At 37.1% G+C, this 26,141-nt stretch overlaps 1 protein-coding gene across 1 annotated transcript in view; it reads left to right on the forward strand.

The window, feature by feature from the left end:
• Nucleotides 1-3,362: 3,362 nt before the first annotated feature.
• The window catches only part of LOC125999248 (diacylglycerol O-acyltransferase 2-like protein 6), a 38,690-nt gene continuing 15,911 nt past the window's right edge, over nucleotides 3,363-26,141 (forward strand). Inside the window, exon 1 of the mRNA XM_049767324.1 lies at nucleotides 3,363-3,444. Within this exon, the coding sequence (XP_049623281.1) occupies nucleotides 3,363-3,444 (82 nt within the window). The remainder of the gene's footprint in view (nucleotides 3,445-26,141) is intronic.

Consider the following 26,141-nt stretch of genomic DNA (forward strand, 5'->3'; position numbering starts at 1 on the left):
AGGAGGTGTAGTACACACCTGGCCCTGAGTTTAATCCCTGTTACCACATACCCTCCAACCCATCTCTTTTTTTAATATAAGCACAATGAGATTTATTGTAACTTTAAAATGATTTTTGGGGAAAAACATTATTACTGGGTTATCATTGGCTGTAAAGACTAGATATTTTGGAATATCAATAAACACTGTTTCAAAATGTGTGTTACCATACCACAACTGCCTCTAAGATGCTGGTATCCTTCCACCACTGCCCAAGCTTCTTTTTTTTATTGTGACTGAAGTTCATTTACATAGAATTATTTATGATACATAGTGACAATGAATGAAGGGCATTCCCACCACCAATGTTATTCTCCCTCCACTCTTGTTCTCAGCATGTCTCCCACATCTCCCTCCTGTACCCCCCAGAATCCTATTGCAAATGGTTGCCGCCTTACAGCTTGTTATAGGACTCCAACCCATCTCTTTAGCTCTACCAGATCTCCTGGTGGCCCCCAACATCACTGGACCCTAGCTCTGAACATTAGGCCTCCACCTCTTGGTTGAATATCATAATAGCACATAAAGGTGAAGAAATTTAAAGTACTGTACTTTCTATGATACCTAGCCTGGTAGTAAATAAGTACTAAGCTGCCTGGCATTAAATAGGTTCTCTATAAATGTTTTCAATTGAGCTAAATATTAGTACTTAACCAAATAAAGATATGACAGAAGGCAAAAGATCAGCAGAACATATGATGACAATACCCCTACTATCCCAATCTTACTGGAAATAAGTTGTTCTAAAGGCTTTTTGATGAAACTTTGACTATAGCAAAATGAACCCTGGGTTGTTTCCTTGGAGCTAGGCTTGCTTTCCACCGATCTTTCTGAGCTCAATTTGCTTGTTTTGATTTTTCTTCCTCTTTTCTCCTCCTTTTTTTCTTTCTTCTCTCTCTCTTTTTTCATATTTTTCTCTTCCTCCTCCACCCCCTTCTCTTTTAAAAGCACCTTAGCTTTTGGTTTGGCCAATTAATTGACCAAATCAATTGTTTACTGGACTATCCCTTCGTACAATTTATACCTACTCCATTTCTCCTTGCTGTAGCACTCCTCTTTCATGAAGCCTTCCCTGACTGCCTCCCTCCCCCTGACACCACCCCGAGTTAACTGATTTCTTTTGTGTACTCTCAAATATCCCATGGGAGTTTCTTTTGTAATTTTTGTAATTTTTGTCTACCTCATATACTAGACTGTGAGATTCTCAAGGCGAGAATCAGGTCTTCCTTAAACAGGAATAAAATTCTCAGACCTTTGTGCTCCTTGGAAATGCTTCCATTGGTGCTATTCTTTTGTTTATTGGTTGGTCGACCTGTAATTGGGAAATCTTTAGTGCTGGTTGCCTGTTGACCTACTTTTATTCTTGATCTTACTACATTCTTTGTAACAACTGTCTACTTGGCTCAAGAGTTCTACCTTGGCAGCAGGTTTGCTAGGAGGAGAAATGAGTGTTCAATCAGTCTTGGTCTTCTTTTGCCACTCTGTCTTGCTTGAGAAATCGAAAGACCAGAACTCCATTTATCCCACAAGTACTTATTTGGGTAACAATTTGGTCCTGCCTGAGTGTGACACTGTTGCTCTCTGGAGATATTTCTAGACCTTTTCCATTCATCCATCTAAAAGTGAAAGTAAAGCAGTGTAGAGACTTGCTATGTTAGTGGACTTGAAGTTCTTTCTTATCCTGAAACTCACTATATTGTGGCTTTCCCTTAAGAAGCCAGGTCTGCCTATATTACTGCTTCTCCTCCTCCCCTGAAAATTCAAGCATTTTACAGTGTACAGAAGTTCCAAGAAGCATACTGAGAGCCAGAGCTAATCAAGGAAATAAAGATGGTAAGGTTGGCCTGTCTGGTGGTTATATACGGTACAAGTGTTATGGAGAATAGAAGTGCTTCTCAACAACAAACAAAAAAGCCCTCTAAACTCAGCTCTAAAGAGTTACCTTAGTCTTTTCAGGGATGTATGAACCAGGTTAATGGTAGAGAAAAGGCCACTCTTTTTCCTGAAAAATACTAAGAATAAATATTTTCATGTACATTCATGACTTTTGATACAATTTTTGCTTTTTCTTTTTCTTAAAACCCTTTGACTTGCTTGTAAAATATTTTCTTTAATATTCAAGGCCTTATGCTGAGTATACTGGCCTTTTTCTTTAGTTTACTTGCCATAACTACAAGTATATGAACAGTTTTTTGATTTCTTTATTTAAATGTTGTTTCATCATGATTCTGTAAGTTATATGAAGAAAAAAATCTTCCTTCTTCCTCAGTACCTTAAAATAATAGTCACTTACAATGAATAACTATAGAATAAAGAATATGGAAGTCTAGGACCCAGAGTGAATCTTCAAGTTTTCAAAATGAATATTAAATATGTACAATAAACATGAACAGAAGTAAAGGAAATCATTGTCAGGAAATATACAAAGTATATCAGACCCATTTGCACTTACTTAATCCTTAAAATAACCCTATAGAATAGGAACTGTTATCATTCCATTTAATGTGTGAGGAAAATGAGAGATAGCAACTTATAGGCTCACCAACTTGAAAGTGACAGGACTGAGATTTGAATTCCAGCTTCCTAGCTCTGAAGTCCATGGCCCTAACACCACACCATCTTTCAACAATAACTTTTCAAGCTGAAAACTACTGAGATAAAATTATTTTCAAAGTTGTTATAGGAAGGTTATGGTAGAGCTGGAATTATTTTGTAATAAAATCCAGGTTTGCTCTCATTGAAATCCATCTAGCATTCATCACGTGGAATTTGGCCACTGATAGAATTCCTGTGATTAAAAGTATAGGAAATATTCAGTAGCCCACGCAGAAAAAGTCCCATTTGTACAAGGTGGCTCACAGGACCCAAGAAGAGCCACAGTCACTAGGACTGGGTGCCAGATACCCTTTAAAATTTTTGGTTATCTTAATCAAGGAAAGACTGGATGATTATTCAGAAGTTTTCTTCAAACTCTAAGCTATTTTATTTGTCTGAGTTTAATTATTCAGGGATTCCTTCTTCATACTAGAGTCACCCTAGGGTCATTTTATGTCTCACTGCAATTGAGTACACAGAAAATTGATATGCATTACGGAGACTGGATAATGTAATCTGAAATCTGTGTAGGATTGTGTAGGAAGATGGGGTGGGGCAGAGAACATGGACAAATGGAGAAAAGGTCAGGTGAAACCTAAAAACTCTAGCAACAAAATTGAACTGACTCACTGAGAAGATATTAAAGCACAGCAACTGTGATCAGCTCACATTTGGATATGCTCACCTTCTCTTTGGGCTTTTTGACACAATAGAACCACACCACTGCCATGGCCTTCTCTACACTGAATCTTCATGAGGGCCTGAAAACCTTGTCAGTTTTGCAGTGGCTCCCAGTCTACATAATTTTAGGTAAGTGAACTACATGGGCTGGAGGATCACATGGGAACAGATCAAGAAAGAGACCAGCAATGTATGGATTTAAATGAATCTGAAGAGACCATCTGATTTGTTCTCTTCTCTGAAAAGGACTGCCTACCTACTCAAAATTATGGCTAGCAGTAAATGGCTGTTTTGGTTTCAGAATTACCCCAGTATTCTCACACTTGCTTTCCCTGAAAAAACTGAAGTATATTCAAGAATGAGGACAGAAGGAGTGATGGCTTGTCGAGTTGGATGTACTGGATAAGCACAAGGTAGTCAACCACCATAAAACAATGATGAAAGAAGTTAGAAAGGCTGAGTGCTGCCCAAGTGATTCTTTGGCAGATTGTTGGGTTGGAACTTGATGATCATTAGTGCTTGGTAAATGGACCGATAGCTCCAAGCTTTTTGTAGCTCTAAACCAGGGCTTCGAAACTAGGTGGACAGAAATATCTTTTTGAAGGATGAAATAGGTAGGAGGCATCTGACTCCAATCCTTTGGAGACTTTGAATCCATGTCCCTTAGGGAAAAAAAATCTTCCACTAAGAGTCAATGGATCTAGAATTAAAGGGTGGCTGAACAGCTTTGATTGGAAAAAAATTAAAGGGAAAAATTTCTATTTTCACTAACCTCAAATTGAAATGATAAATTTAGACAACAGATCACAAAGTGTCAGCAATGATCTGTAAATTCATCAGTGATTTGTGTTACTGAGATATGCTAATGGCAGACTTCCTGAATTTTGTTTATACTTGTAATTACTTAAAAAAGCCAGTGGTCACTGGAACTGATGTTAGACCAGGTTATTTACTGCATAAATTAGACACACGTTACTTTATTTCAGTTATACAATATTTTGGTTATTGTTTTAATATTGTGAGATTCTGGGGCCAGAATGTTAGTACAGCTAGTAGGGTGTTTGCCGTCCATGTGGCCCTCCCAGGCTTTCATTCCTGAAATCCTATATGATCCTTTGAACCCAGTCAGGACTGATCTCTGAACACAGAACCAGGAGTAAGCTCTGACTGAGCACTGCTGAGTGTGGTCCAAAATAAAACCAAACAAAAACTTTCTTGATAAGTTTGTGTATTGTATTTTCCCATTTAAAATTACTATTCAGGGTCTACGGTGATAGCACAGTGGGTAGGTGTTTGACTTGAATGTCAAAAGACCCGGGTTTAATCCCTGGCATTCCATATGGCACCCTGAGCTCTGCCAGACATAATTTCTGAACATGGAGACTGAAATAATCCCTGAGTACCCCCCAAAAATTAAATAGTATTCAAGATAGAGAAGTGTTGTCCCATTTGTTGGGTTCCATTTACTCCTTGGTTGATTGTTTGAGTATCCACAAAGAGCTCCCAGAATGAGAAATTGATTCCCATCCTCTTGTCCCCTTTTCGGGGGAAATCTTGGTAATATTTATCCGCGCAAATAATCCACACAGACAGGAGGGTTAAGGGTTAAAAGGTTGGGTGAAGAGAGTCCTTTGTCAGCCTGCTGCTGGCTCTAAAAAAAGACCTCGAGCCAGCCAGCAAACTCTGGCACAAGACCCTGAACACCTCGCTCCCAAACTATTTATTTGGCTCTCAACAGCGCCCCCACCTGGAAGGTCAAGGTGGGACAACAGGCAAAGAATAATCTTATGGAAATATTTTCATATACAATAGAGAGGAAAGAAATCAAGGAAGGAAGTTCAGAAGGGAAAGTTTGGAGAACAAGGATCGGGCTTTGATTAAACTGGTGTTGTGGGAGTTTGGTATAGGTATAAATTCAGATCTGCAACCACTGAACTTTTCAATGTGCTGGTCAAGGTGACAGGCAAAGATTTGCTTATTGAGGCTGGGGTGGGAGCACTGGTGATAGGAGTTGACTCTGGTGTGGGATTGGTATTGAAATATTATATGCCTAAAACCCAACTATCAATAATGTTGTCAATCATTGTTCTTTAAATAATTAAAAATACTCAATAAAATTATTTTAAAAATAATAAAAGATTAAAAATAAATAAAAATTGGGGCCGGAGAGACAGCAGGCGGCGTTTGCCTTGCAAGCAGCCGACCCAGAACCTAAGGTGGTTTTTTTCAAATCCCAGCATCCCATATGGTTTCCCGTGCCTGCCAGGAGCTATTTCTGAGCAGATAGCCAGGAGTAACAGGAGATAGCCTGAGCACAGCTGGGTGTGACCCAAAAACATAAATAAATAAATAAACAAATAAATAAATAAATAATACAGTAAAATATTATCCAGGGGCCATGGAAATAACTCAAGTGATATGTACAATGCCTTGAGTTCAACCCTGAATACCACATGGTCCCCAAGCACTGCCAGGTGTGACTCCTATTTTTAAAAGTAAAGAATTTTGAAAAATATTCTGATAAGGGGTCCATAGTCTTCATAAGATTTCCAGTGAGATTAATAGCCCCAACTAACGAAGACTGACTGACCCTAACTGAATCCAAATCAGGCCTATTAATATTGTTTGCCACTAACTGTATCAAAGAGAAGAAATTTTTCTGTAAACATTTTTCCAGTCTTGCATTTCTTTTTTGGTTTTAATGTTCATCTTTACTTCATAAAAATCCCCTTTAACAAGTTCCAGCTCTTAGCAAGGAAAGTAAATGGCATAGGAATGTCCCTTAGAAATCTGGTGTCATGCTGGTAACTGCTACTTCAAGTCTGTGTCACCAGTTTCCAGTTATCAAGGAATAACTCAAATAAATAAGGATGTTAGGGACAAACAATAAAACCCAGGTGTCTAACCAAAAGAACTCAAAAGAGTGAAAGTAAATATTTTCTTTAAACAGTATTTTTAACTTTTTTTTAAAATTGTGGTAAAATAAGGCCAGAATCCCTGCAATGGGTAGGGCACTTAACTTGCATCCATCCAACCCAAGTTCAATACCTGGTGTCCCATATGAACCCTGAGCCCACCAGAAAAGATTCCTGAGTACAGAGCCAAGAATAACTCCTGAACACCACCTGGCATGACCCCCCAAAAAAGGTGGTAAAATATACAACATAATTTAGCTATTTTAAATGTACAGTTCAGTGGCATTGTGTGAATTCAGAGATAATCATCATGGCCATCTCTCTATATAACATTTTTGTCTTTCTAAATGGAAACCCTGTCCTGTTAAACAATAACTTCCCATTTATCCATACCTCCAAGCCCCCAGTCCTAGAAACCACCAATCGACTTCAGTTACTATGAATTTGACTACTCTGGGAATCTCAGATAAGTGGAATAAATTTATTTTTCTACAGATGACTATGTTATTCACTTAACATTTTTTCAAGGTTCATAATGTCCACAGTATATTACAGGATAGAATTTTCTTCATTTTAAGAATGAATAATATCTCTTTAAATGTATAGAACACATTTTGTTTACCTAGTTAATTCAGCTATGGATGCTTGAGTTGCTTGGAATTTATGAACAACACCACTATGAACATGGACATTCAAATACCTTGTTGAGACCCTGCGATAAAAAGTAGGATTACTGGATTACACGATAATCCATTGTTTTTGTTTTTAAGTAGCTGTCCTACAGTTTTCCACAGTAGCAGTACCATTCCACATTTTTGTCAGATGTATACAAGCATACCAATTTTTCTACATAATCTTGAGTCCAGATCTAAAGTACCATGATTTATAATATTATTAATGGTTAGGTTTCATGCATGGTACTTTTTAATTAGTTTTCCTTCTATAGAAAGTAGATTTTTAAAGATCACTTTTGTTCTTTCTGGTATGTGCCAAACTCACAGGTGTGAGATTGTTTTTATTTGCATTTCATTGATGATCAGTGATGCAGAACTTTTTATTCAGACTTCTGTTGGTCATCTCTTTTCTTTGATGCTTCTAACACACACATCAAAAAAAGAATCCCTAAGATTTAGTTAGTTAGTAGACCATATTGAAGCTCAACTTTTAGTTGAACCATAAGACAGTCCCACCAGCAGATGAGCATTTCTTCTACAAATTTACACCAGCAGGTATCACACCTGGTGATCAGGGGTCAAATTGTATTGAAGAAGACTGTACATGGAGTCCAGTACATGCAAGGCAAGCACTTTAACACATGTTAAGGTTTCATTTTCAAAAATTATCCACTCTTCTGTTATGCACCACTTGTTTCCAGATCATGGTTATTATAAATAATGTATTAACATAGGTGATCAAATTTTATTTCAGATTAATATTTTTCTGTTATTGGGGTAGATGAATGCTCGTGAGTGGAAGTTCTATTCATATGGAAGTTCTTTTCATAAGTTTTTGAAAAGTCAACAAATCATTTTTCAGGGTGCTGACACAGGCAGTGAGGCCATCAGCAGTTAATACAATTTCTGTTTTTCACCACTTCCCCATCAACATTTACTGCTTTCAAAATTTTTACATAGGCCATTCTCACTGGTGTGAAATCATATCTCATTGTCATTTTATTTTAATTTCCCTGTCAATAAATGATGAAAATTTTTCATATGCCTGCTAGCTAGCTATCTTTATGTCATCTGAGGAAGTCTGTTCACCTCCTCTCCCTTTTTTCATTTAATTGTTTGGTTTTCAGTTGTTAAGCTTTGATAATTCTTTTTTGTTTGTTTTGTTTTTGTTTTTGGGCCACACCTGGCGGTGCTCAGGGGTTACTCCTGGCTGTCTGCTCAGAAATAACTCCTGGCAGGCACAGGGGACCATATGGGACACCGGGATTCGAACCAACCACCTTAGGTCCTGGGTCGGCTGCTTGCAAGGCAAACACCACTGTGCTATCTCTCCGGGCCCAAGCTTTGATAATTCTTTACTATGAATATTAACCCTTTGTTTTATGTATGATAAGAATTTTTTTCAGGATTTTTTAAATTTTAGTCCTCATTTCTTTCTCAGTGCAGAAACATCTTAGTTTGATGTGGTGCGATTTGTTTCTTCTTTTGTTTTCTTTGTCAATGGGGCTAATTCATTGAAGATTCCTTTAAATTCCTGCTTCAGTTGTCCTCAATGTATCTTATAGATACACTGTTTTAAGTTGGGCTGGAGGATGAGATTGAGCCATACAAATCTGTGCACAGAGGTTGCTCCTAACTTCTCAGGGAAACATGAGGCTTGAATCAGTTGACTGAGATTCACCAAGATGGGGTCCCCAGACCTCTAGAACTCTACTTAGGAGATACAAGCCTCTAGCCTTACAAATAGTAATTCTAAGAAATGAAAGATAACATGTCATTGTACTATTATTGATTTGCATTTCCTAATGACAGGTATTTTATATGCATTTCATATACATATACATTCATATACATTTGTCTATACTTTCTTTTTTAGATTAATTATGATTCTCATTTGGCTTCCTCAACTTGGTGATATACAACGTTTTTTTTTTTATCTTACTGACTATACTAGAAATGATAACACAAATCCTGGCTATTGGATGTTACTATGATAACTATGGCATTTAATATTGCATGATATTCACAGAATTGCCTGCCATTCACATATATGCAAGAGCTATAGATCAAATACCAATTAACCAACCTCAACTGTCCTTGCTATGAATAAAGCACTGTTATATATACAGCACTTAGTATCTAGTAACAGAAATTAAGCAATCATTCATTCTACTAGTTCACATATTTAAAATTTTTTAATTTTATTTTATTGAAACCATTGTGATTTACTAAGTCCTTCATAGATTCATACAATGAATCAGGGCTTGTCCCACCACCAGTGTCAACCTTCCTCCACCAATGTTCCTGAGTGCATCCAATACCAACCATCCTGCCTTCCAGTCTGACAGTATAAGAAATTTAGTTGTCAAAAGACCCAGAAATCTCACTTTTGGTTATCTATCCCCAGGACAAAAAACATTCATGCACCAAAAAAAACACAAAAAAAACCCACAAAAAACATTTCAGCACTCAGTACAATAGCTAAGACTTGGTATCAACCCAGTGCATGCATTTCATGTGTTAGTACTAGATGCAAAAACAAATCACTCTAATGTAAGAAAGATGGTGGTAAATGAAAGAATTATATAACTTTTCTGAGCTTAAGGTTCTTCATATGAAAATATTAAATTATTATCAGGGTGGTAAGGGGATTATTAAAAACAATGCACATTGAATGTCTAATAAAAAGTATTCGTTCCTGGTAAAAACCAAATTTATGGTATCAAGGATCTTATTTTGATTTTTTATTAATATCTTTATTAAAAAACTTTGATTACAAATATGATTGTAGTTGGGTTTCAGTCATGTAAAGAATACCCTGTTCACCAGTGCAACATTCCTATCACCAATGTCCCAAATCTCCCTCCTCTCCACCCTACCCCCGCCTGTACTCTAGACAGGCTTCCTACTTCCCTCACTCATTCACATTGTTATGATGGTTCTCAATGTAGTTTTTTCTCTAATTGCACTCACCGCTCTTTGTAGTGAGCTTCATGTCATGAGCTGGACTTTCCAGCCCTCCTTTCTTTGTCTCTGAGGATTATTTCAAAAATGTCTTTTATTTTTCTTAAAACCCATAAATGAGTGAGACTATTTTGAGAGACATATTTTGATATTTATTCTCCATTTCACTTTTCTAAACCTTCTGATACACAATCCTTCATATGTGGCTTCTAGCATAAATATTTCATGAGGTGGAGTCAATATTTGTTCATTAATCCACAAGCTTTACATTTTATAGTTATTAAGATCAATACATAATTTTGAAGCTACATAATTCCTCTTTGACATATAAATCATGTTCTTGGATTTCTGAAGACTTTGAGGGAACTGATTAGGAGGCTGTGTTTTGTTTGAATGCTGAAATAGTTACCTTTATCTTATACACCCATAAAACTACTTATTTGAAATAAAACCATTGTGATTTCTTTTCCTGTTAACCTTTAGCTGCCAATTGAATAATTTTGAAATCAAATTTCTCTGTGCTACAATTTAAAGCAACAAATAATGATTATACATCATATCCCTGTGCTTGTACTATGGGCTATTTAAAAAAGTTTACTGTCTAATAGGAAGATGAACATGAATTTGAGACATTAACTACATGAGAAAGGAATATAAAATAGAAGTATAAGTGAAATAGAATTATTAGTAAAAGAAGTAAGAAGTAATAAGAAATAGAAGTATAGTGCTATGGATGTGCAGAGGGCCATTCCTTAATTGTGATTAGAAAATAAGATATCAAATAACATTTAAGAGATGTCACTCACTGGAGATGTCTTGAAGTCCAAAAAAAATTGAATAGATAATTGAGGAAAGAGTAATCATAATTAGGTAACAACATCATTCAATCTACAGAAATAGGAAATCACAAGGTGGGTTGGGGTGATTGTGAGTGGAGCAAAGTGACAAGGATCCTATTTCCCAAACTTCATTTGAACCCTACCTTTCAATATTTCTATAGCGGTATACCTCCTATGTTATTATTAGTTAACATTTTTCCAAATTGATTCATCTATGTAACCTATATAACTGTATATTAACAGTAAAATTTTATTTCTACTATGAATTAATCTATACACAATACATTAAAAGAACATCTCACATCTTGATTGTTGTACAGATCATAGGCCAAGGCCTAGACTAGGGTCTCTTTTTATTGGTCCCAGGGTGTTATTCCCAGTCATGGTTATCAGAGTCAGTCTTATGTAGATATTGAAGTTGGCTTTTGTACCAATCAAAAAATGACATGTCTTCTGAATTTATCTTATCGTTAGGAGGTGAGCTAAGACAACCTGCTCTTAGACCAAGTTGTTGTCATTTCCTCATTATGAGGAAGCCATATCAAAACTAGCACATATTGGTTTCAGAGCAGTATTAAGAATGTCCCAGAGGGAGTTTGGTTCCTGGAGCTGTTTATTTGCCAGGATTTTGTTGAGGATTTTTGCATCTGTGTTCATCAGGGATACTGGTCTGTAATTTTCTTTTTTGGCAGCATCTCTGTCTGTTTTGGTATCAAGGTGATGTTAGCTTCATAAAAGCTGTTTGGAAGTGTTTCCATTTTTTCAATTTCATGAAAGAGCCTGGCCAGTATTAATAGTAATTCTCTTGAAAGGTTTGAAAGAATTCATTAGTGAATCCATCTGGACCTGGGCTTTTTAAACAGACTTTTCTACCAGAATTCGTTATTGAACAGATCACAAAAAATGGGAGAATTGTCACTACATGAGGATATTCAATAAGGGTTATATCTGTTAAGGGAATACATCTAAAGAAATGTTCAAAGGAGGGGGCCGGGCGGTGGCGCTAAAGGTAAGGTGCCTGCCTTGCCTGCGCTAGCCTTGGACGGACCGCGGTTCGATCCCCTGGTGTCCCATATGGTCCCCCAAGCCAGGAGCATCTTCTGAGCACATAGCCAGGAGTAACCCCTGAGCGTTACCGGGTGTGGCCCAAAAACCAAAAAAAAAAAAAAAAGAAATGTTCAAAGGAGATATACATGTCCCCTTTAAGTCTTTATAAATAGTCAGGGATTGTAAAATCTGGAGCACTGCTTTGATCTGTGATTTGGCCTTGTGAGGTCTGAAAAAAACGGCTCCCAGCAGTCATATATTAGGAAGTGTCCTCGAGCAGGCAACTTCTCAGAAACAGTCTGGTAGCAAGCAAAGGTCCACAGTGAAAGGAGGTGGAGAAAAGTGGCCACTGATAACAAATCAATAGCAACAGTATTGGTTTCTTTTCAGGCTGTAAGTATCTTTTCACTTTGGGAGCTGGTTGGCAGCTGGCTGAAGTGAGCATAATTATTTGCTTCCTGGGGAGCCAAGAGCAAAGGGTAAAAAGTGTTTAATTTGGGGTAATAGCAAGTGAGGGTGAGGGAGTGAAGGGCTAGAAATGTGTTTGTAAAGTGATGAGCAAAGGGTGGGAAGGACAGTATACAACATAGGCACTCTGTATATTGCAAACGTACATTAAACAGACATAGGTATGGCCGACCTATAAGCTCATGCGCATACATCATTCTACAATTGTGAGTACTATTATATCCTGTTAAACTATCTATACTATACTATCTATACTTTACTATACAGGCGCCCATGCGGCTTTGAGAATGGAGACTGATGGGAAGGAAAGTTGCGGGCGACTTCCCCAAGCCTCTTGTGTTGGGTGGGGAGTGGTGAAGGCATGGGGTCCCCTTTAAAGTTCTCTCCGGCACCCACCTCGCTGGCCCCCCTGAGCAGGTGCCCAGTGGTGGTCCTGGAATCTAGGAGGAAGAAGGGAGGAGGCTGTTGCAGGAGCAGAAGCCCTATATCCATATTTAAACTTGGTAGAAGGCTTTAGGCTTGAAGCCTCTCAGTTTCCTATACCAGCAAAAGTCGCCATCTTTATGAACATTTAATGAAAGATAAAACCGTTTTAGAAGATAAAATGTATAAGAAATATTGGCTAAGAGAACGAGAATACTCAGAAGACTTGAAGAACTTATATTGAGAAATAGACTATCTTTAACTTTAGCTGGCAATCATTATCAATTTGGCATTCTAAGAGTTTTAGTTATTTATTTTAGAATCAGGAATCTAAGGTGATATTACATAGAGAAAAATGGGTCCTTTCACCAAAAATATATAACAATTATCAAATTTGTATAAACCGGGGCCGGGCAGTGGCGCTAAAGGTAAGGTGTCTGCCTTGCCAGCACTAGCCTAGGACGGACCGTGGTTCGATCCCCCGGTGTCCCATATGGTCCCCCAAGCCAGGAGCGACTTCTGAGCGCATAGCCAGGAGTAACCCCTGAGCGTCACCGGGTGTGGCCCAAAAAAAAAATTTGTATAAACCTAGCAAAAATGTTCTGACAGTTTGACATATATAACAGACTGATTAAAAATTATAATAAGACTTTCTAAAAAACAACCAAAATTACCTAAGATGATACAGATAAATAGTTAATTTAATTCAGTTTTAATTCTAGAATCTTAAAAACCGTCTAGAACAAATCACAGATGCATATGATTTCAAATATTTTAAGGGAGATCTATTCGATTCTATAGACTCTCTTCCAGAAAATAGAAGAGGAATTAACACTTGCCAAATAATTTATAATACCAGAAACAGACAAAAATAGTACAAAAGTGTGGCCAGAGCGATAACACAGCAGTAGGGCATTTGCTTTGCAAGCAGCCAATTCAGGATGGACAGTGGTTCAAATCCTTGTGTCTCATATGGTCCCCAAGCCAGGAGTGATTTCTGAGCACATAGCCAGGAGTAACCCCTGAGCATCACTGGGTGTGGCCAAAAAAATAATAAAATAAAACAAAAAAATAAAAACTAAAACAGTACAAAAAAGAAAACTGGGGCCGGAGAAATAGCATGGAGGTAAAGCATTTGCCTTGCATGCAGAATGTCAGTGGTTCTAATCCCGGCATCCCATATGGTCCCCTGAGCCTGCCAGGAGCGATTTCTGAGCATAGAGCCAGGAGTAACCCCTGAGCGCTGCCGGGTGTGACCAAAAAAAAAAAAAAAAAAAAAAAAAGAAAAATACAAACTAGTATCTTTCATGAATATATATGCAAGAATTTCCCACAAAATACAAGTATCAATCACAACAAAAAATCATAGTATACCATAATCAAGTGGATGCTAGTCCAGAAATGCAAGTATAAGTTTTGAAAATTAAAATAGCTACCATATTAAACATGTATAGAAGGATTAAAAACACATGATCAGGGGTTGGAGCGATAGCACAGCGGTAAGGCATTTGCCTTTCATGCAGCCAACACAGGATGGACCCCGATTTAAATCCTGGCATCTCATATGCTCCCCCAAGCCTGCCAGAAGCGACTTCTGAGTGCAGAGCCTGTAGTAACCCCTGAGAGCCTCCGAGTGTGAGCCCAAAACAAGCAAAGAAACAAACAAACAAAAACCAAGAAAACCAAGATCATGTCAATTGATATCAAAGTAATTTAAATAACTTAATTTTTTCATTTTATAAATTTGCCTTTTTTGTGTATACTGGAATATTATATTCTCTATGTATTTTACAGGGTTACAAAACCTCTCTTGTTTTAAATATTATCTCAAAAGTAATCTTAAGAATATGCATACTGTTTTCCAGAAAACCTGCACTAAACAGCATTCCCACCAGCAGTGAATGAGAGTTCCTTTCTCCCTGCATCCATGCCAACACTGGTTAGTCTTGTACTTTGTAATGTGTGACAGTCTCTGGCATGAAATGATAGCTCATTGTTGTTTTGATTTGCATCTCCCTGATGATTAGTGATGTGGAGCTTTTTCTCATGTGCCTTTTGGCCATCTACATTTCTTCTTCTGTTCATTTCTTCCTCCCCTTCTTTTTATGGGCTTAGGTTTTTTTTGAATAAGTTCTGTCAGTAACTTGTATATAATGGGTTATTGATAGTTTCTTCCATTCTGTGGAAGAGCTTTGTATCCTAGTCACTGCTTCCTTTGAAGAGCAGAAGCTTCTTTGTTTAATGCAGTCCCATGTGCTGTGTCCTCCTTGGCTGTCTTTGAGACAGGCATTTTATTTCTCCTATATCATTTTCATGGTAGTTGTTAGTGTAGTTATTTCTCTTAGTTCACTTTTTTGCATGTAGGTGACCAGTAGTCCTAACACCACTTGTTGAAAAGGCTTTCCTTGTTCCTTTCGTGTTTCTTGCCCATTTAGTAAAGATTAATTGATTGCATGTCATTTTCTCAGGTATATTCCATTCATTTGAGCACCTGTCTTTATTCCAGTACCATTCTGTTTAAATTATTATTGCTTTGCAATACAATTTAAAGTTGGGGAAAATGATGTATCCCACCTTCTTTTTCCTAAGTGTCGCTTTAGCTATTGTGAGGGTTTAATGTGACAAATGAATTTCAGGAATGTTTGATTCACTTCTTTGAAGAATATCATAGGTAACTATAGAGGGATTGCACTAAATTTGTACAATGCTTTGGGGAGTATGGCCATATTAATGAACATTAAAACATTCCAATCCATGTATATGTATACGTCTCAATTTTCTTTTGTCCTCTTTTATTTCTTGAAGTATGGCTTTGTAGTTTCTTTGTATAGGTCCTTCTTTAGTTAAGTTTACTCAAAGGTATTTGAGTTTCTGGGATTCTATTTTTAATGTTTATGTTTTCCTCTATAATTATGTGTATATGAAGTAAATTAATTTTTTGCATGTTACTTTTGTAGTCTGTCACTTTGCTTATGAAACTATGGTTTCTAGAAGCTTTTAGATTCAGTCTTTAGGATTTTCTTAGTATCATGTCATCTGCAACTACACAAGCTATAATTCTTCCTTTCCTGTCTGAATGCATTTGATATATTTTTTCTTGCCTAATTGATGAGGCAAGTACTTCCAGTATGTTGAGTAAGAGTGGTGAGAAGGGACAGCCTTGTATTCAGCCAGATTTTAGGGGAAAGGTTTTCAGTTATTCTCCATTAAGTATAATATTTGCCATGGACTTGTGATAAATAGTCTTGACTATACTTATTAGTGTTCTTTCCATTCCCATTTGTTGAGAGTTTTTTTTATCATGAATAGGTATTGGACCTTATTAAATGCTTTCTCAGTATCTGTTGAATGCTCATATGTTTTTTAGTCTTTTTTCTTTCTTTTTTTGGGGGTGGGGGGTTGGTGTTTAGGCCACACTCGGTGATGCTCAGGGGTTACTCCTGGCTAGAAATCACTCAGAAATCTCTCCTGGCCTGGGGCACCATATGGGATGTCAGGGAATTGAACTGCAGTCAGTCCTAGGTTAGCCGCATGCAAGGAAAACGCTGTACTGCTGCGTCAGCACTGTGGCTCAGATATGCTCATATGTTTTCTATTTTTCATTTTGTTAATATTATTTATTATGTTGATTGACTTGCATATGTTAAACTACTTTGGATATTAAACTCTGAATGTTAAATATCTCTGGAATGAATTCTACTTGAACATAGTGTATGACCTTGATGAGATGTTGGATACTATTTCCTAGTATTTTGTTGAGGTTCTTTGCATCTTAATTCATCAAAAATATTGATCTTAAATTTTTTTTGTATGTGGCATCTCTGTCTGCTTTGGGTAATAAGGTTATGTGAGCTCTGTAAAATTATTTGGAAGTGTTTCTGCATTTTCAATTTACTGGAATAACCTGAAAAGGATTGATAGTATATCCTCCTCAAAAATTAGAAAACATTCATTAGAGAATCCATCTGGGCCTGGGCTTTTGTTTTTGGGAAAACCATTTTAATTTCCTCAATACTAATAGGTTTTATCAGATATGACAGATAATATTGGTTCAACCTTAGAAGGTTTTAGCAGTCTCAGATTTTATCCATTTCTTCCAGGTTCTCTTGTTTTGTAACATAGTTTCTCAAAGTATTCTCAGATTACCCTTTGAATTTTTGTAGTATCTGTAATAATCTTCTATTTTCATTTCTAATTCAGTTCATTAAGTTTCTCTACCTGCTTGTTGTTATTTTTGCTACTGGTTTATTAATCTTTATTTTTTCAAAGAACCAACAACTCTTGCTTTCTTTGAGTTTTTTGGCCACACCCAAAGGAGCTCAGAAATTATTTATGGCTCTGCGCTCAGAAATTGCTCCTGGCTTGGGAGACCATCTGGGATGCCAAGGATCAAACCCACATCCATTCTGGGTGAGCCAAGTGCAAGGCAAATGTCCTATCACTGTGCTACAACTCTGGCCCTTTTCTTTGATCTTTTGAATTATATTTTGAATTTCCAATGTATTAATTTCCACTCAAAGGTTTATTATTTCCTTAATCTTCCTTTTTTGGTTCATTTTGTTGATCACTTACCAATCTTATAAGATATACCATTAAGTTATTTATCTGGGACCCCTCTTCCTTCCTGATGTTTCCTTGCAAAGGTATTAATTTTCCTCTTTATACTACTTTTGATGTGTCCCACATATTCTAATTATTGTGTCTTTCTTCATGATTGTTTCCAGAAACTTTTTTTTGGTTTTTGGGCCACACCTGGCAGTGCACAGGGGTTACTCCTGGCTCCACACTCAGAAATCGCTCCTGGCAGGCTCGGGAGAACATATGGGATGCCGGGATTCGAATGAATGACCTTCTGCATGAAAGGCAAACGCTTTACCTCCATGCTATCTTTCCAGCCCCTGTTTTCAGGAATTTTTTAAAAATAATTTTTATTTTGCCCAAAGTGGATTACAAATCTTTCACATAAATATTTTAGGTACATAGTGACATTGAATCAGGGGCATTCCCACCACCAATGTTGTCTTCCCTTCACCCCTGTTTCCCAACATACATCCCATATCTCCCTCCTTTTCCTCCCAGACTGCTAGTATAAGTGGTCCCCTCTGTGTCTAGCTTGTTGAAGATTAGGTATCCATCCTATTGTCGTTGGCTTTGGATTTGATGTTCAAGTCTGATCATTTTTTATTTCTACTCAATGTTCATATGACTCTTCGGTCTTGGTACCCTCCATTATTTCCCCCTCAATTTGTGAGACAGAACAAGATGGTTCAAGTTATGTGGTTCTGTTTGAAGGAAATTTTAAAAAGGGGACAAAAAGCAAACAAGCAAAAAACAGAAGGAGTTTGTTCTAGAGCCTATAAATATCAATTTAAAAGAAAAAAGGGAAAAATGAAGAAAAACATAACAACAATACAAAAAATCAAACAAACAAACAAAAATTATAAACAAAAGTACCACAGCAGTAAAGACAACAACCAAACAATAACCATGGTCCAAAAATAAAAACAAAACAAAGCAAAAAAACAAACAACAATAACAAAAATTAATTTTAATACAATACAAAATCCCTTCCTCACACTTATATTCATTGCAGTGCTATTTACAATAGCCAGACTCTGGAGACAACCAAGATGCCCTTCAACAAATGAGTGGCTAAAGAAACTGTGGTACATATACACAATGAAATACTATGCAGCTGTCAGGAGAGATGAAGTCATGAAATTTTCCTATACATGGATGTACATGGAATCTATTATGCTCAGTGAAAGAAGTCAGAGGGAGAGAGAAAGATGCAGAATACTTTCACTCATCTATGGGTTTTAAGAAAAATGAATGACATTCTTAGCAGGATCTCAGACAAGAGAGACGTGGACTGGAAGGTGCAGCTCATGACATGAAGCTCACCACATAGAGTGATGAGTGTAGTTAGAGAAATAACTACACTGAGAACTATCATAACAATGTGAATGAATAAGGGAAGTAGAAAGCCTGTCTCAAGTGCAGGTGTGGGTGAGGTGGGGAGGAGGGAGATCTGGGAAATTGGTGGTGGGAATCTTGCACTGGTGAAGGGGGGTGTTCTTTACATGACTATAATCATATACCTACAATCAAATTTTAATCACGGTGTTTAAATAAAGATAAAAAATTTAAAAATTAATTAAAATTTTAAATTAATTTTCAACAATAACAATAAATTGATTTTAATTAATTAATCTTTTTATATTTTTCATAGGCACAGTAAATATTGGGGATATTAGAAAGGGAATTCCTTTGAACTAAGAGATACAGGGTTTCTCTGCGCTTGAAGTATACTGTCATGAGAATAACTACAGGCTCTGTACATGCTCTTTTACTCTCCCCTGGGTCCTTTTGTGGAGTCTGAATACTTTCTACTCAGTCATGTATGATAAAAGCAGGCCTATTTAACTAGAGATATTGGTATTTACACAGGTGATAGGATGGAGCCTACGATGAAGTTTTTCTTTACAGTTCTAGTTCCATCACTGTTGTTTTAATCAGTCTTCTGTAGTTGGTGGTCTTGGTGTTTGCACGAAACCTAGGATAGAGTCTTTCATTATGTTTCCAGAAGTTCTACTCAGTTGCAGTTGTCTCAGTCAGACCTCTGGAATTAGAGGTTTTGGTTGTACAGATGGTAGGCCAAAGCCTAGATGAGGGTTTTTTTTTATTGGTCCAAGATAAGTTCTCCCAGTCATGGTTGTCACAGTCAGTCTTCTAAATTTAGCGATCTTGGTTTTTGCACAGATCAAAGGATGATGTGTATTCTGATTTCATCTTATTGTTAGGTGGTAAGATAAGATAGCCTGCTCTTAGATCAAGTTGTTGTCATTTCCTCATTGTCAGGATGTCATATCAAAGCTGGCGCATGTTGGTGTCAGAGCAGTATTAAAAATGTCCCAGAGGGAATTTGGTTCCTGGAGCGGTTGCAGATTTCTGTGTCGGTTCTATGTCTGAAATCTAGGGTTCATGATTGGATGGTCGCTGTCTAATTATATGGAGTCTAAGTTGGGGCCACATGATATAAATTCAAGGTGAGTGGTGCCCTTGTATTGTAAAATGTAATAGTTATTATCCCTAGTAGATAAGAGCTTGTTTCTAATACGTAAAATTTCCCCTTCTTTTAGTATGCTTTGCAAAAAGAAATGGTGCTATATTATATTGCTGGTGCATTTGGGAGTAAAACTGTCAGGCTCCATCATCTCTGTGCCCTGGTTTTGACCTGAGCTTTTATCCCAGGCAAGACATTTTCTTGTAGGTTTTTGTACCAAGAAGAACCAAAGCAGGTAAAGTTAAGAAAGAGATTAAAACGAAAACAAGATGGGCCCGGAGAGATAGCACAGCAGCGTTAGCCTTGCAAGCAGCCCATCCAGGACCAAAGGTGGTTGGTTCGAATCCCGGTGTCCCATATGGTCCCCTGTGCCTGCCAGGAGCTATTTCTGAGCAGAGAGCCAGGAGTAACCCCTGAGCACCGCCAGGTGTGACCCAAAAACCAAAACCAAAACCAAAAACAAGATAATTAAATACACACACATATATATGTATATATATGTATGTATATATATAAAGGAGAAATAAATAAAATGAGTTTTAAAAAGTAATTAAGGGAACAAAGTGATGCAGGAGTCTACCTTACATTTGGGGATAAACAGGTTAAGAGATAGTATTATATAGGTCTTAAACTTATAAAAAATATAGGTTTCCTCATTGTCTTTTGATATATTCTTGTGGAGGTGTGTTTCCAGAAATTTCTTAATTTCCTCTTTGATTTCCTGTTTAATTTCCATGGTTAAAGTGTTTCCTCTCTGTTTGTAATTCACTTCTAATTTCAGTACATTATGATCTGAGAAGTTAGGTTGTACGGTTTTTATCTTCTTTCTATGATGGAGGTACGTTTTATGGGCCAGCATGTGGTCTGTCTTGAAGAATGGCTCATGTGGATTGGAGAAGAATTTGTATCCATTTTTCTGAGGATTCCCAAACCATGTGTGTGTGTTTGTGTGTGTATGTGTGTGTGTGTATATATATATTCATACATATATATACATATATATATTTCTCCCTTCAAAAACTATATATTCTTCTTAGCTTTTAGCCTGGTTGGCCTATTGAGGGTTTCCCACTAATGTTGTTTTGCTATTGATTTCTTCGTTCACATTTATCAGCAATTGTTTTAAATTTTTTGTTGGTTCGTCATTGGGTGCTTATATGTTTAGGAGTAAAATTTCCTCATTTTGTACATATTCCTTCATTATTAAGAAGTGTTCATCTTTGTCCCTTGAAGCTCATTTTAAGTTTAATGTCTGTGTCATAGATATTCTGATTTTATTACAGATACTCCAGCCTTTTTAAAGGAGTTTTATACTTGAATAATTGTTCTCCAACCTTTGGCTGTGCGTCTATGTTTATTCTAAATATTCAGATGTGATTGTTATAGGCAGCAAAAATTTGAACTCAGATTTTTGTTCCATTTTGCCACTCTGTTATTCTGGAAAGGGTCCACTTCCTGGCAGCAGTGAGCCATGCTGACTTCCTTTTATGGCTCTGGCTTTCATGGCAGTGTTGTGTTTTCCTGGTTTTCCTTTTCTGGCTCTTCCCTTCAGGGCAAGTATAAGCTTAATTTATGCCATTTTGCTTTCTGAACATTGTCAAACAGGCTCCCCTTTCTGGTTTTGTTTATCATGGCAAAATCCCACTTATCTGGCAGCAACATGTTTTCTGGGTACCACAAAGCAGACTATTTTTTATGGCTCTGTCCTTCAGGGTGGGAGTCCACTTACCAGGCATTAACTTGCTTTCCAGGTTGTGACAAGCAGTCTCACCTTACTGGCTATGTCTTTAGTTGTGGGGACCCACTTACCCGGCAGTGACAGATTTCTGGGCATCACCATGCAGGCTCTCATTTCTGGCTTTGTACTTCAAGGTGGAGATCTATTTAACTGTGGCAATGTGCTTTCTAGACTCTTACGTGCAGGCTCCCCTTTCGATTCGTTGTTATAGGATGAGCACATGCTTACTTGACAGTGACATGCCTTTCACATGACACCTAGCAATCTCCCGTTTTTGTCTCTGTCCTTCAGGGTGTGACTCTGCTTACCAGGCATCAATTTACTTTGCAGATTATGATGTATGACCTTCTTAAAGAGCCGTTGCATTCCATTTGCTAGTATTTTTGCTGAGAATATTCTCATCTGTATTCATCAGGGATATCAGTCTGTTGTTCTTTTTATTTGTGGTGTCTCTGTCTGATTTTAGTATCAAGGTGATGTTAGCTTCATAGGAAATATTTGAGAGTGTTTTTGTTTTTTCAATTACCTGGAAGAACTTGAATAGGATTGAGTGTAGGTCCTTTAAAAACTTGTAAAATTTAGTAATTTAGTTGTAAATTGTAGTTCCATCTGAAACTGGGCTTTTGTTTTTGGGGAAGCTTTTGATTGCCATTCAACTTACTAAAGAGTTATAGGTCTGTTTAGATATTCAAGATCATCTTTCTTCAGACATGGAAATTTATAGAAGTCCATAAATTTATCCATTTTTTTCAGGTATTCTGGTTTTGTTGCATAAAAATTCTCAAAATAATCTCTGATTACCCTTTGAATTTCTGTAGTATCTGTAGTGACATCTTTTTCATTTCTGATTCTGTTTATTTAGTTTTTTCTTTCTTTGTATGTCTTGCTAATAATTTATTGATTTGGTTTTATATTTTAAAGAAGTAACTCCTGCTTTCATTGTCGTTTTGGATAGTTTTTGAGATGTCCAGTTCATTAAAATATAAGATTTACTTTTTTTTGGTTTTGGGCCACACCCATTTGACGCTCAGGGGTTACTCCTGGCTATGCGTTCAGAAATTGCTCCTGGCTTGGGGGGATCATATGGGATGCCGGGAATCGAACCGCACTTTGTCCTAAGCTAGTGCTTGCAAGGCAGACACCTTACCTCTAGCACCAAGATTTACTATTTTTAGGATAATTTTCCATCATTGGTTCATGCTATTTTCTAACATCCTCTGTTGTATGAATGTGTTTTGCAATTCCTTTCCCAGCTCACTCATTCTACCTCTGCAGCTCTTACTCTGCTGATGAGACCTGCCTGTGAGTTTTTTTTTTTGCCTGCCAAGTTTTTAGTCCTGTAATATCTGTTTGAAGTGTTCAAACTTCTATGCTTTTATCATATTTATCCTTAATGGTTGATTGTTCATTTAGTTCTAAGGTTTACTTCAGTTCTTCGAGCATCCTTAATATTTTCTCTCCAAAGTACTTATTAGCAGAGAGGGAATATAGATGACTTCTACTAGGTGGTTCTTCAGAACTCTTATCTTCATTCACTAAGCATAGTGTCATTCTGGTTTCTTTCTCCATTGGAAGCTTTGTAGTGTGGTTGTGGGGTTTTTGTTTCTTTTTTAAAATGTAAGCACCATAGGAAATTTCAGGGGTAGGGTCTCCTTGTACTTAGGCCAAAGTTTTTCCTTTTCATCACCCCCATACTTTGGTGGGCCCATGCAAATGATAATTGCCACACTAACATTGTTTTTACAGTGCTCCTTTGACTCCAAACCTTTAAGAAACCACTAGTAAAAATATCTGAAACTGCAAACAAAAAAAGGTTTACATTAGTGTTAACATATATGCTTTTAGTTACACTAGCATTCTGGGGGATAAAGGAGGGTGATAAGGGATATATGCTTGGGAACAGGGATGAATCAGGGAGGACAACACTGGTGGTGGAAAGGCCCTCATTTATTGTCACTGTGTACCTTAAATATCACTGTGTAAGATTTTTAAATCAATTTGGCCACATAAAAAATTTAAAAAAAAAGAATAAAAGAGCAGCTTTCTGCCAACATGAAAAAAATGCAAGCACCATAATCACAAAACTGTTCATTGTTGAGTTTAACTTTTTTATTTCTTTGTTTCTTTATCAAAAAACAATTTTTGTAAATCTATAGATTCATCTCCAGGTCAATATATCTATTCTATTGATCTGAGAGTCCGATTTTATTCTAATATCATGCTGTTTTAAAGATCGCTAATTTATAGTACAGTATAAAATTGGGGAAAGTGATTCCTTCCATCTTTTTCCCAAGTATTGCTTTAGCTATTTATCGACATTAATTTCTTTTTTTTTTTTTTTTTTTTTTTTTTGGTTTTTGGGCCACACCCTGTGACGCTCAGGGGTTACTCCTGGCTATGCGCTCAGAAGTTGCTCCTGGCTTCTTGGGGAACCATATGGGACACCGGGGGATCGAACCGCGGTCCGTCCTAGGCTAGCGCAGGCAAGGCAGGCACCTTACCTCCAGCGCCACCGCCCGGCCCCATATCGACATTAATTTCACCATATAAATTACAGGAATGTCTGATCTACTTCTATAAAAAATGTCACAAGCATTTTTGTACGGATTGCATTAAATATTTACAATACTTTAAGAAGGATTAATACGTTAATCATGTTAGGCCTCCCATTCCATGAGCAGAGTATATGTATCCATTTCTTTGTGTCCTCTTTAAATATTTGAAGCAGCATTTTCTATTTTTATTTTTTCTTTATTATATTTTATTTAAACACCTTGATTACATACATGATTGTGTTTGGCTTTCAGTCATGTAAAGAACACCACCCATCACCACTGCAACATTCCCATCACAAATGTCCCAAATCTCCCTACTCCCCATCCAACCCCCGCCTATACTCTAAACAGGCTTTCCATTTCCCTCATACATTCTCATTATTAGGATAGTTCAAAAAGTAGTTATTTCTCTAACTAAACTCACCCCTGTTTGTGGTGAGCTTCATGAGGTGAGCTGTAATTTCCAGCTCTTTTCTCTTTTGTGTCTGAAAATTATTATTGCAAGAATGTCTTTCATTTTTCTTAAAACCCATAGATGAGTGAGACCATTCTGTGTTTCTCTCTCTCTTTGACTTATTTCACTCAGCATAATAGATTCCGTGTACATCCATGTATAGGAAAATTTCATGACTTCATCTCTCCTGACAGCTGCATAATATTCCATTGTGTATATGTACCACAGTTTCTTTAGCCATTCGTCTGTTGAAGGGCATCTTGGTTTTTTCCAGAGTCTTGCTATGGTAAATAGTGCTGCAATGAATATAGATGTAAGAAAGGGGTTTTTGTATTGCATTTTTGTGTTCCTAGGGTATATTCCTAGGAGTGGTATAGCTGGATCATATGGGAGCTCAATTTCCAGTTTTTGGAGGAATCTCCATATCGCATTCCATAAAGGTTGAACTAGACGGCATTCCCACCAGCAGTGGATAAGAGTTCCTTTCTCTCCACATTCCCGCCAACACTGTTTATTCTCATTCTTTGTGATGTGTGCCATTCTCTGTGGTGTGAGGTGGTACCTCATAGTTGTTTTGATTTGCATTTCCCTGAAGATTAGTGATGTGGAGCATTTTTTGATGTGTCTTTTGGCCATTTGTATTTCTTCTTTGTCAAAGTGTCTGTCCATTTCTTCTCCCCATTTTTGATGGGATTAGATGTTTTTTTCTTGTAAATTTCTGTCAGTGCCTTGTATATTTTGGAGATTAGCCCCTTATCTGATGGGTATTGGGTGAATATTGGGTGAATAGTTTCTCCCACTCAGTGGGTGGCTCTTGTATCCTGGGCGCTATTTCCTTTGAGGTGCAGAAGCTTCTCAGCTTAATATATTCCCATCTGTTAATCTCTGCTTTCACTTGCTTGAAGAGTGCAGTTTCCTCCTTGAATATACCTGTAGTCTCAATATCCTGGAGTGTTTTGCCTATGTGTTGTTCTATATACCTTATGGTTTCAGGTCTGATATCGAGGTCTTTAATCCATTTGGACTTTACCTTTGTACATGATGTTAGCGGGGAGTCTAAGTTCAATTTTTTGCAAGTGGCTAGCCAGTTGTGCCAACACCACTTGTTGAAGAAGCTTTCCCTGATCCATTTAGGATTTCTTGCTCCTTTATCAAAAATTAGGTGATTGTATGTCTGGGGAACATTCTCTGAGTAGTCAAGACTATTCCACTGATCTGAGGGCCTGTCCTTATTCCAATACCATGCTGTTTTGATAGCTATTGCTTTGTAGTACAGTTTAAAGTTGGGGAAAGTAATTCCTCACATATTCTTTTTCCCAATGATTGCTTTAGCTATTCTAGGGTGTTTATTGTTCCAAAGGAATTTCAAAAGTGCCTGATCCACTTCTTTGAAGAATGCCATGGGTATCTTTAGAGGTATAGCATTAAACCTATATAATGCCTTGGGAAGTATTGATATTTTGATGATGTTAATCCTGCCAATCCATGAGCAGGGTATGTGTTTCCATTTTCGCGTGTCCTCTCTTATTACTTGGAGCAGAGTTTTATAGTTTTCTTTGTATAGGTCCTTCACATTTTCAGTGTAGTTGATTCCAAGACATTTGAGTTTGTGTGGCACTATTGTGAATGGGGTTGTTTTCTTAATGTCCATTTCTTTCTTATTACTATTGGTGTATAGAAAGG

Source organism: Suncus etruscus, chromosome X, assembly GCF_024139225.1.
Source record: "Suncus etruscus isolate mSunEtr1 chromosome X, mSunEtr1.pri.cur, whole genome shotgun sequence".
NCBI lineage: Eukaryota > Metazoa > Chordata > Mammalia > Eulipotyphla > Soricidae > Suncus > Suncus etruscus.